This window comes from Leiobunum rupestre, chromosome 8 (genome assembly GCF_980474605.1).
Source record: "Leiobunum rupestre chromosome 8, qqLeiRupe1.1.hap1, whole genome shotgun sequence".
Classification (NCBI taxonomy): domain Eukaryota; kingdom Metazoa; phylum Arthropoda; class Arachnida; order Opiliones; family Sclerosomatidae; genus Leiobunum; species Leiobunum rupestre.
In genome coordinates, this window is record NC_143391.1 from 12994595 (window position 1) to 13007635 (window position 13041).

General features: G+C 40.3%; 1 protein-coding gene across 4 annotated transcripts; it reads left to right on the forward strand.

Moving 5' to 3' along the window:
* The first annotated feature begins 10105 nt into the window (after positions 1 to 10105).
* On the forward strand, positions 10106 to 12891 carry LOC149932445 (uncharacterized). Of its 4 annotated transcripts, none has more exons than XM_090155526.1 (10): positions 10106 to 10228; positions 10313 to 10433; positions 10495 to 10589; positions 10655 to 10776; positions 10848 to 10998; positions 11065 to 11173; positions 11799 to 12047; positions 12121 to 12200; positions 12267 to 12434; positions 12495 to 12891. In XM_090155526.1, exons 1-10 carry the CDS (start codon positions 10208 to 10210, stop codon positions 12567 to 12569), a joined length of 1191 nt encoding a protein of 396 aa, XP_090011652.1. In that variant the 5' UTR covers positions 10106 to 10207; the 3' UTR covers positions 12570 to 12891. The 4 variants fall into 4 exon arrangements, with proteins under 4 accessions (XP_090011652.1, XP_090011654.1, XP_090011651.1 ...); XM_090155528.1 differs by having other exon boundaries at positions 11799 to 12038; XM_090155525.1 differs by having other exon boundaries at positions 10108 to 10228; positions 12118 to 12200.
* Positions 12892 to 13041: the final 150 nt, after the last annotated feature.

Below are 13041 nucleotides of genomic sequence, written 5' to 3' on the forward strand. Positions count from 1 at the left end.
GGGTGCTGATGGAAGTTTCACTGATTTTTATTAGGCAACTCATCAGCATTTCGGGGGGGTTTGAACCCCTCAAACCCCCCCTTAAATACGCCCTTGATAATACCGATCCTCTCAGCAGGGGGTAGTCACCTTTTAGGTATGTTACTATATTTCCTGCTGTTCAATTAGCTTACTCTAGTTGATTTTTCTTATGAGAACAACCCCTGTAGCAATTCAGGGTCGGGCCGACGTCGACAAAAAGTGTCGAGCCGCATGGTCGGTCTACCGTTGGCCGACCTTCCTTTTTCTGGTCGAAATGTCCTAGCCGCATCGGGAGCGGCCGACGGTCGGCCGACAAATATTGTACGACTCCCAAATATTAATTTTTTAGTCGAAATAGGATAGGCCGACCTTGACTGTTTGACCCTAAACCGACTACCAAAAGGCACTGGATCAACTGCCTAACGGCGTCGGGCCGACTTCCTTTTTTATATTTTATCTGACTGAAAAATTACCACGTAAAGTCGTAAATATAGCTATATATATGAATGGGAGTGAAACAATGAATAACTGATGGAGACCGATTTTTCGGAGGCCACGGAAGTGGGTAGTCACTTCACTACATAACCGTCAATCGGAAAGCTTTCGAATCTAGGGTGCGGAGTTCCGTATTTCCTTAGGATTTAGAAAAAGTAATAATTAAATCTTCATTAATAATATCTCACCTAACATATTTAATTATATGAATGTAACCTACTCGAGTTGAGAAATTTTTAAAAATGCAAACATTTGCAGATTGAATATATGATCTTTTTGGAAAAAAAAAGAACGGAAAAGAAGTTATTTAAAAAATATTTCAATTTGTTTTTTTAAATCGCAAACTTTCACAGTTTTGCGCGATTAATTGGCTAATAAAATGTCGGATATAAGTCGGCCGTTGGTCGGGCTATAAATGTTTCATATCTTTTTCAAGTCACGACAGCTATTTAAGGTCGGCGTTCGGACTATAAATAGTTCCAATGATAAGACTTATTGAGTCTTCAAGTGGTCCAAAATGTTTTGTCATCATACCAACTTTAAAAACGACCAAAAACGTTCTTACGTGGAATGATCTCAAAAACGTTTAGGATTTTTAGCGTCGGTATTTGGACCAGGACCCAAAAGCGACTCTTTAATTGTGCTACAGGGCAAGTTGGTCGTTGGTCGGGCTATAAATGTGTCATGTCTTTTACAAGTCACGACAGCTATTACAATGTAAGGTCGGCGTTCGGATGCTAAATAGTTCCAATGATAAGACTTATTGACTCGACATGTGGCCCAAAATGTTAGGTCGCCATACAACTTTAAAAGCGACCAAAAACGTACTTACGCGGAATTATCTCAAAAATGTTTAAGACTTTTAGAGTCGGCAAGTGGTCCAAAATCTAAGGTCGCCATACAGACTTTAAAAGCGACCAAAAACGTACTTACAAGGAATTATCTCAAAAACGTTTAGGACTCTTACAGTCGGTATTTGGACCAGGACCCAAAAGCGACCAAAGCCCGACCCTACGTTATTTTCTCTGACTTGTCTTCGCGAGATAAAGTAAGTTATTCAGTGGTGTAGCGAGGGGGGGGGGCAGTGGGTACTAGGGGTCGTCCAAGGGGTGCCCAAAGTATTAAATTAGATTTTTGGATTATATATTAATTTCATTATTGTTGAAACTTCAAAAGTACGTGGGGGCGCAAATTTGGGTGTTTTGCACTGGGCGCCAAATATCCTCGCTACAGTTAAGTAACTAACTGATACAAACTACTGTAAAATATTTTCTTGAAAAAGTTACACATGTTTAGAGATTAAAGGCTTTTTCAAACGAGGACAACCGTTTACGACGGCGTGCATCAACATATCTTCATGGGGAATTTTAAACTATAAAATTGCTGGAGAGCTGAAAATTCACCAATATACTGTCTGCACAATATATCCGGGGGATTTGTTTTACGGAGGTGAAGAACACAATATTTTGAAGCGCAGAAGGAAATTTCGGAGTTAGCTAGCCAGGTTTTGATAAAGATTTTCTTGAAGTGCATCTGGCTTAAAACATTTGTGAGTTTGGTATTCTAGGCGAAAAGGCTGAATAAAGAATGCTGAACAGCTCATTAATGACAGTTCATGTAGATGGCGAAAGCAGTGAAATGTACTGAACCCTATGGAATTCCACTGTTCGATCACATCGCTTGCTTGGTGATCTGAAAAGTGTCGTTTGAGCTGCCACTGGCTAGAGCTGCTGCAGTGTTATGTTGTAGCAAAAGCGACATAAAAGCCGTTGGTTGCAAGCTTGGAGAGTCTAAAGCCAGCTAGTTTCCACTGGTTTTCACAGCGCATGTAATAATTTTCCAAGCGCATATAATATTTAGAGGGAAATCTTTAAATACGCCTAATGAAAATAATAATAATAATAATTTTTGCATAGTTTGCTTATATTTTGATAAGATTATTTAAGAAAAAATTTTCTTAAATGACTTTTTAATATTAAAATCTTAAATCTTAGGCGCTACCTCGGAGAAGCTAGCGCCGTTTTACGCCACCTTGACTAGTTTCGATCGCGAATGCAAAGCTTCTGAAGTTCGTATAATTCTCACAAGGCTACTCTTTTTTCACATTTGATCCCTTTAAAATATTTACTCAGCGAAATTATATTCATTTCGAAAACGTTCAAAATAATTACTCACTCCTCTTATTCGTTTTATTTAAATTAGTTTATTTCTTAGCTTTAATCGTTGCTGAAAAGCTGTTGATGTTAAACAGGTTAATCCGATTCTGGGGTGGTGAAAAGTTTGAGTCGGAGTAAAAACGTTTTTCCAAAATGGCTGCAGATAAATTCTGGCTAGCAGATGACAAAATCCGATTTACTCCTTTACAACTCCTTTTCAGAAGGAGTAAAAAGATTTGCCCTAATACTTGAGGCCTAGTGAATAGTGAATGGGGCCGAGTAATTCTCATCCCCGGAACAGGCGAAGACAGCGTTGAGGGTAAAAAGAGTACACGTTTTGTTCTAGAACCCTTCCATAAACTGCAACCTTGTACCTCTTCGTGGTGGAAGGGAGTAACAGGTGGAGGGGTAACCCTTCATGCTGGCCAACTAAGGCTCTGCTTCTTCCTTAAGTTAAGGTGTAAGGTATCGTGCTGAGGGCTGAATGGTACCGGGGAAGAGAAAATACGGTATCGCTAACGATCCCCTCGGGGAACCAGGCGAAATTGTAATTAGCCTTCCACCCAGGAGGAGGACTACCGGGTGGTGACCTTTTACTTTCCTCCATACTCGTGGGATCATTTATGAACTCAAAACAAAAACAAAACCAAAAAAATGAGCAAGGGTCTACTTCCAGTAGTACCTGGCTTGATAAAAAGAATGAGCAAGGGTCTACTTCCCGTAGTACCCGGCTTGAAGAAAAGAACGAGCAAGGGTCTGCTTCCAGCAGCACCCAGCCTGATGGAGGGTCTGGGTTATCTTCGGATGTTACCCGACTCTGAAAAACGTCGATACGCAATGCACACCGCAAGGCTGCAAGGATCGCTAAGAAGGAGGTTCAGTCATCCTCGGGTGACAAAGTAACCCCTTCACTTAAGAGGCTCAGGTCGGAGGATTCCAATCCCTCTCCTGGGTTTTCTCAATCTGCGGCCAAAAAGGCAAAGGAGCGTCCAACTCCTATGTCCTATAGTGACGCAGTAGGGTTGCCTAAGATGGCCATTGTAAAAGATGGCTTTCCGAACAACCTTATCACAGAGGAGATGGGCGCCGTCCAGTGTGGGATTCTGGAGAAAGTTAATGGGACACCTTCGGGTGAACCTCTTCCTCTCATCAGAAGGAGTAAAAAGATTTGCCCTAATACTTGAGAACTAGTGAATAGTGAATGGCGCCGAGTAATCCTCATCCCCGGAACAGGCGAAGACAGCATTGAGGGTAAAAAGAGTACACTTTTTGTTCTAGAACAGGTTAAAAGAAACCACTGAGCACGGGCAGCTTCGAACGACGAAAAACATACTATCACAGAAAACATTTCTTCAGTTTTCCACTTTCCTTTTAAGTAAAAAAAACGGCTTAGTAAGTTAAACTTACTCAGTATATTTATGTATAATTCATAGTTAAAAAAAATATCAACTTATAAAAATGAAATCAAGAAAAAGAGATGCGAATATTTATATTTTTCGTTTTCACTAAAAAACGAAAAATTATAAATACCTGAAAAACGTGTTTTTTTTTAATTTCATATTTTTAGGGAACATTAACCCTCAATTTCTCGGCTTCTGATTAGTAAAATTTGGTAAAATCAAAGTTATTTGAACTAATAATATGGCAAGCACAAAATTTCTAGTTGGAACCAAATCCGTAAACCCAACGGTTCTCGATATAGTTTTTGAATGACCTTGAACACATGGTTCATGGTCATTCAATTATACGTATATATATTCATCACAATGCCTTCGTGTTACGTACCATATTGTACATCAAACCATGTAAATTAGAAAGACCTATCTTTTCACGAGTTTCTTAGCGAAGATGATGAGAAAATAACGGACTCACGGGCAGTGTTTCCACTTTGCGTCGAAAAAGTCCGTTTTCGGCGAAAACCTTTCAGCTTTAAGCTTAGCACCAAAAAATTTAAAAGCGGGGAAAAGGGGAAAATGTAGCGAGAAGCTTCCAAATCGGAGAAAAAGCCTGCGAAAACATTTTTTGTGCAAAATACCTTTTAATATTCTTGTAGGTCATACCATAGCCGTCTGACATGTAATACAAACCATACATGTATTATGAACAGTTTTTTAAATATGGCTCTTAGCTTCCGCATTTTATAACCCGTGTGACTTCAGCTTGCTCATTAACTGTTGCATTTAAACGGTAAGTTAAAAGGAACCACCTATGGACTGCATTGCAAAGGATGATAAAATACGCGAATAAGTAGATTAGTCCATAATGAAAGGGGAAAAAAAGCTAAACCCTAAACAATTTTAAAGAAATTTAAAAACTTACTTTTCATTATGGACTAATCTACTTATTCGCATTTAAACGGTGGGACGTGTGATTTTTTAAACGTTTTAATACATTAAGTTAAGGCTTATTTGTTTACTATCTATGATACCGTTACACATGTAATGCAATTGACATGAAAGAATTGTCTGCTTTTATTTAGTTCCACCTAGGAGCAACAAACACAAGGAGACTCAGCTAGCCTTTAAACACGCTAACGCAGTGTTGTGTACAAATTTAATTGGACGAACCTTTACGCTGAACGTTTTACGGAAAGGGGAAGACAATTTCCGAATTTTCCCCTTCCGACGGCAGCAGACGTTAAAGCGACTAACCAATGAAAATTGTACACAAGAAAATGCACGACTTTTGACGGGTTGCGTTCTCCTTGTATGGGGTGCTATGTTTGTTGCTCTTAGGTTCCACCATATGCTTCATTATTGTTTGATTAAAATTGCTTGTCGACTAAAAAGCAAACTGACCCTGCTTTAACTAAATTTAGTTTTCACAAATTTCCTGAAAATGTAAAACTTCAATGGAAATGGGAACAGGCAATTTTAGATTCCTAATGACAATGAAAATAAACCAGTTACCTTGAACTTAGACGGAAATCAGCGTATTTGTAGTAAGCATTTCGTATTAAGCGATTATTTGATGACGCCTACTTCTAGAAAACGGCTTCACCAGAAGACATTCCTTCACAATTTTTTAAAGAAAGCAAAATGTGTCTCTGCACCTACAGGGTTAAAGCCAGTACCTTATGATATAGTAAAAAGCCCAAATACTTGCGAACATCGAACACCCCTGAGCACAGTGATAAGTACTTTGTTTTATTTTCATAATTACATTAATATTTTAAACAAAAATTTAACTTCTTATTTTCCCCATATTACCGCCATCTGTTGGATTTCAAAAAACCGTAATGTCACCCTCTCGATTTTCTCTATAATATGGCCTGTATTACAGCCGGCTATGGGCATACATTTTTGATAATAGTGGAATGAAAAACCATTGGATTGGGAATACTACTGCTAGATTGGCAATTGCAATCTCCCTTCCCCGAAACAAATTTTCAATTTGAGAACTCTCTCATTTGTCGGTGGCGCCATCCGCTGTTAGCGGCGGAAACTATATCCTATGAAAATGACTTTTTCCAATATTCCACCTTGAAAATGATAGATGGCGCCACCCGTTTAATGATAGAGTTGATGGCTGAGTAAGCTGACTCGAAATTTCAGAATTTGTTTCGCGAAACCGTGACTCCCGAACGCGCCTATGCCATTCTAGCGGTACTATTCCCAATTCATTGTGAACAACCGATTACCAAACCATGAGCTATGAAGTAGACTAGTGGTCTTTGTACTACGTCTACTATCTACCATAGACATAATAAAGAAAAAGATAAAAGATTCTACGTTCGGTTAATACGGAAGTGACGCCAAGCAGACAACCGGCAGTTGTTCCGTATTCCTGGGGTACTACGTTTAAGCGTGCCGAGTCGGATCTCATTATCGTCGCCGATTTCAACTTCCCGAAAATCAATTGGTCGACCCTCACCAGCCCAGCCGCGGACGACACGTGCTTCCTACATACTCTGCTGTCCTCAAATCTGACTCAGTGTATCTTGGAGCCCATTCAAGACAATGCAAATGGAGGGAACGTTCTAGACCTCTTCCTTGTTTCAAACCCAGATTTGCTGGGTGACGTCATCCACCTTCCTGGGATTAGTGACCTTCCTCAGCAACATCCGTGGGATAAAACCTCCAACCCGGGAGCCCTCCCGTGTGGTCATGGACATCAACCGGGCTGATTTCCTGGCTATCTCTGCAATACTCTCTACTATTTACCTACCGCCGACGGCCAAGGAAGCCTGGTGCTCGCTAACGTCGGAAATCAAACTTGCGACGAAGGCCCATAAGCCCACTAAGCGCATTTCTTCTCGCCACAACTTACCCTCGGTTGGTCCGTCACTTCGGCGGCTGATTCGTAAGACCAAGCGCCGCTATAATCGACACAAGCTCCACCCAAGTGACACCAACAGAAAGTACTTCACACGTCACCGGGCCATCGTGAAGTTTGCCCTACGTGCTGCACGCACTCGCCACCTGGACCTTGTTGCGTCGGACCTTCAAACAAACCGGAAGCACTTCTTTCAACTTATTTCCCGTAAGCGCAAATCCTCTTCGGTCCCAGATTTAAAGAAGGGATCGGCTCTGTTCACCACCACCGCTGCTAAGGCTAACTTGTTAGCGGACACCTTCCAGCAGTCGTTCCCTGAATACGTCTTTGAGTCGGTTCCTCTCCTGCCCAGGCGAGCCCCTACAATGGATCCTATCGTGTTATCTGCACCTGGTATCCGGAAGCTGCTAAAAGTCGTTAATCCCTTCAAGGCTCCGGGCCCTGACGGCATCCACTCTGTCCTCCTGCGCAACTGCGCCGACGCCCTTGCTGATCCCTTGACTAAACTTTTCCAAATGTCTTATGACACCGGCTCCATCCCTTCTGACTGGAGTAACACCAACGTCACCCCGGTTCCGAAAGGAAGGGACGACTCTGACCCGTCTGAGTACCGACCAATCGCTCTTCTGTCTCAAGTCCTGAAGCTCGATGAACATGCACATGCATCGCAGATCACTACGCACCTCATCACTCAAAACCTGCTCCAGCCTTATCAACATGGCTTCCGCAGCAGTTTCAGCACTGAGACGCAACTTCTCTGCTGTATTGAGGACTGGACCGCTGGGCTCGAGCTTGCAGGACGGGTTGACATTATTTTCCTTGATTTTCGGAAAGCCTTTGACTCGGTCCCTCACGAGCTCTTGAAGACCAAACTCCACTAATATGGAATCCGGGGAAAGATCCTAAACTGGCTTTCGGCCTACCTCAGTGGTAGGACGTTTCGCGTCATCCTCCCCAGCGCCTCCTCCGACTGGCATCCTGCCTCTTCGGGTGTTCCGCAGGGGTCAGTTCTCGGGCCGCTCCTCTTTATTGTCTTCATCAACGATATTGGCGACCACGTGGTCCCCACTCTCTACATATTCACCGATGATGTTGCTCTCTCCCGTGCAATTGTATCGGACCGGGATTGCGTGACTCTGCGCCACGCTGGTCAACCGGCAAATGCCTTAGACTACAGAATTGACGGCGTTCCTCTCAAGGTCGTCACCTCTCAAAAGTATTTGGGAGTGACCATCACGGACACCCTGGAGTGGAACACCCACATTGCTTGGGTATCCTTCCAGACTGCGCGGGCTCTAGGATTTGTCAAACGCCACCAAGCCAACTGTTCCTTCAACTCTAAGTCCTTGGCCATCGTCCTCCCTATACTGGAGTACTGTTTGGCGATGTGGTCCCCTTCTACCGCTAGTGGACTCACGCAATCGAATCGGTGCAGCGGCGGGCTCTTCGCTTTGTGCGCAAATCGGATTATCGTGGGGTACGTGTATGACTAACGTGCTCACGAATTTCAAGTGGAACACTCTGGCTTCCCGTCGCCGATTAAAGCGCCTGGTTCTTGCAAATGCCATTGTCCACCGATACGGGGGAGCTCTCTGTGGCGGCCTCCTCGTGGTTTCGGATCCGTCATGGTAACCGTACTGCCTCACTAGTTCTGCCGGGCTTTCGTCTCGCGTGCCGTAAACCCTCCTTCCTTTCTTCCTTCCTTCGTCCATCCGCGACTGGAACTCGCTCCCCGACCATCTCAAAGGGCTCCCAAATCAGGCCAGTTCAAAAAGAAGCTGTGTCGTTTCCTGGACATTTATGACTGACTCATCCTCAATCACTTTTTTTCCTCCTCGCCTAGTGTTATATTTTCTTTTATCTTCTCGGTTTCTCCACTTTTTCCAGGTATTACTGCCTTTAGGTACATTATGTTTGCAGCCCCATTTTTCTTGTATGCTCCCCCTTGACTTGACGTGATAGGTCATTGACTTTTTGTTAAGCTAATAAAGAACTAAAGAACTAAAGAAGCTTGTCGAGTAGGTAAGAAAATAAAAAAATCATACCGTGTTCGTGTTTGTAATCTTTTGGGTACTCTGACGTGATTCACGAATATTTCGGCTGTGATAATTTAAAGTAAAGTTAATTTTAATTCTAAGTTGTAAATAAGTCAATTCATTCAAAAGCAGCAGGGGATCTTTTAATAAAAAATAAAAAATATTATTTAATTATATAATTAGATTTTCAGTAGAAAACACTTTGACTACTTCTTTTTAAATAAAAAAATCACAAAAACTTTGGTATTTAATTATAAAACAATGTCATGTTACCTGAGTCATAAACATACTACCCGTTTTTAAAATTCACCGCTAAAGTTTTTGCGTCTGATTTTAAAACCGATAAATATTCTTAATCGTTAGGTGGCGCTTTACACGGAGAACCACAGGAATACGGAACAACTGCTGGTTGTCTGCTAGTTATCGCTCCCATATATTTTTGGCAAATCACACTCCGCGTAAGGTGTCTCTGTCTTTATTATGTCTATGACTATCTACACGTAATACCAATTAACCAAAGAGTATGGAGGAAATAGAGATAAAAAAAACCGGGAGAGGTCCGCAACGAAACGTTCACCACCGAGGGGGGTTGACAATGGGGGAAAACCTCTGTAAACCGAGCTTCAAAATAGCTACCGCAGTGCCATTTCTGGATTCTTCGTAATCGAAAAGGCACAAATTTAATTGCAACAATAGCGCCAAAGAGAATTCTTCGATAGCGCTTGGTATTTTCTTAGAGGACCTCTTAAATTTGAAACTGAATTTAGATCAGAAATATGGCCAAGTTAAATCTACCAAAAGTTTCAAAACAAAAAGCAGGACAAGAGTCCCGAAATGGCGCTGCGGTAGCTCTTTTGAAGCTCGGTTTACAGAGGTTTTCCCCCATTTTCAACCCCCTCGGTGGTGAACGTTTCGTTGCGGACCTCTCCCGGTTGTTTTATCTCTATTTCCTCCATACTCTTTGAATTAACCCTAACCTTTTTTATCATTTTCTTAACCTCTCTAATGACCTCATTATAATACCTCCTATGGGAAAATTTTGCGGCGAAAACCATTCATTGAACTGGCGAAAAATATAATATTGGCACCTAAAATAGGGGAAAATTTCGACTGTCGAGTGGAAACACTGCTCACCGAGTGTGAAAGTTGTGAAACATAAGAAAATCCTTCCATTAATTTCTTACTGAAGTCACATAGTGTAATTATTTTCCTAATAATATAAAAATGGTTAACAGAGACAATCAGGTAATTTTAAAATTTATACGAAATTAATAGTGGTTTGTTTTTTAATTAGCATGCGTCTTATTAATTATATTTACCGGTTTTTAGACTAAAAACAAAGAACCACCAGACCAAGCACCAGCAATGATCGAGAGGCCTAAAATGAGTATAGCGATGTGGAGTGCCATGAAAATGCATATAATGAAGCAAAGAGAAAAGAAAAAACAAGGTTTAATAACAATTTGCAAAGTGTTAGTTGTTGATATTTATCTTTAAATTCACTTTTTCAGAACAAGAAGCCGATGCAGCAATTGAACGACTTCGTCGGGAGCAAGAGAATAAAAGGAAACAAGATGCTATGACATTAGAAGAAATTAAAGATCAAGTATATTCATAAAATAATAATTTATTTCAATAGTATCTTATATTTTTTTGTACATAATTTTATAGCTTTCTCGATTTGAAAGAAAATTAGACGAGTTAAAAGAGGAAAAGCATCAGTTATTTCTGCAGCTGAAAAAAGTTCTAAATGAAGATGAAAATCGTCGTCGGGCCCAAGTTAAAGAAGCTAGGTTTGGATGATCAAATCAAAAGCATTTTTCTCTTTCAAGAAATAAAATACCAACCTTTTTTTATATTTTAGCGAAATGGTGCCTGTTTCACATGGCTTTGTACCTCATGGTTTGAGTTTAGGTGTTCCTCCTCTATACATGACAGCTCAAGGACAACACATTTTAAATAGGGCTCCCATTTTATATAAAGGCATTCCTCCACCTCAGAATCTTATCCCAGCGGTACGTAGCCCTTTCTCTTTATGAAAACTTTTTAATATTTTGTTGAAATAAATTTTATGTATGTAGGGTGCCATGAAAAGACAAAGAAGCCCATCTCCACCTCCTCCTCCCCCTCAACATGGGGCATATCATCAAAATTTTAATTTTAAAACCCACGTGACTACATTTAATCAAAGTAAATTATAAAAATTAGTGATTGTATGGGGTGACATTTGATTCGGGGTCAGTTCGGGGTTTTTTGAAATTTTTATTATTAAGCGTTTTCTAATTACAAAAGTGACGAAAGTAGTCGCTTCAACGGCTGACTATTTAAAAGTAAAATTAAAACCATAAGTCTATAGTATTGTTTCATAAGTGTAACACTTTCTATTCTTCTATTCGCAAGACAGACTGCATTACGGGCTTCGTTGCTGTTTTGCGTCCGCTTGCTCCCACGTCACACGTAGCCTTTGACAGCGCCTCGATAGGGGGAGATTTTCTTCTTGTGATGATGTCACTTCATTACAATATTATAAAGTTATGCTAAAACCAAAAACGAAATCAAAACCAGGGCTAACGAGAGGCGAGTGTGATGCAACCTTTGTACCTTCGAAGTCGCTGAGAAAATAGGCTACTGGCTTGCCCCGTCCTTCTTCGTTTTAGTTGTAGGCTATAGCTAAGCACTCGCTTAGGCGTTTACTCAATTTTTTTTTAACCCGACATAAAAAAAACCCGACCCAAAAATTTTACAACCAGGGGATCACTAATAAAAATTACACTTGATTGTTTATTTGAAAATTAAATGTATTAATATTTTGTAGAATCTGGAGTTTATCCTTCAGGCCAATATTACCCTCATCCGAGTCAAGGCGTTCAATTAACGGTCAATCCTGTTGTTAATTCATCTGTATCAACTTCAATTCCATCTGGAGCTCCTCCTCCGACAACTGTATCTAGCTATCCATCTTTCCCTTCTCAATTTGGGCCACCGCCGGAACAGGCTCAATCCAACAAACACATTGGTCATCCTGGATATCATTTACCACACATTCCGCAACAAAGTAATAAATGTAACTAATTCTAAAACATTTAAGACCTTTAGAAGTTTGTTTTAAAATATTTTGACGTAATGCCTTTCAGTAGGTTTTGTAAATACACTACAACAAATTGAACAGGTGAAACAGGAAAACCGGTTCCCTGAAGAGAAATATTACGTTCAACCTGTAAGAAAATGTTTAAATTTTCCACTGTATTTTTTATTACACTAAAATTTTTATTTGCAATAACAGGGTTCTGTAGTTCCAATAAGAGGACAATCAATGATTCAAATACAACAACCAACTGCTAAGGCATCTGGAAGTATTATTACTGGTTATCCTGTTAGAGCTCCAGCTTCTGCTCCTCACTTTCAACCAGCACCACCACCTTCTGGACCTCCACCGCAGTCGCACTCACACGTAATAATTCATGTTGTTGGTAAATTAAATTAGAACTTTATATGAATATTTTTCTTTAAGGGTTCTTTCGTCAATCAAACTGGCAGCGTTACTCGATTACCCTATCAGAGTCAGCCAAATCAAAGATACTATTAAATAGGCTTTAAAAAACGTGTTTGGTAAATATCCTATAAAGGAGTGAATACAATCAGGGACACAGTCATCGGGCGAGTTTCAGCCCCACCAACTTTTTTCAGAGTTTTCTAGAGCTCTGAAGTCTGAAACCGTTGGCCAGCATCACCCTGAACCCCAAAAAAAACAAACTTTGCTATGCCCCTGTATACTGTGTGTAATTTATTGAATATCCAGTAAAAACATACATTCTAAATTTTAAATATATTTCTATTACTTAAATAATTATTTATTTGTATCTTTTAAATTGTTTTCTATAAATGAATGATGCTATTCCATTTCTAAATCCGTGTAGTTTTTTATCGGAAGTATGGTATATTTTCTTCATTAAAACGTTGTTTTACACATTTTTATTAAATTTTTTATTATGGAAGTCTTAGTTTTATTTTTTCCTATTGACACAGTGAGGACTTTTATCAATGATTATAAGTTTTGA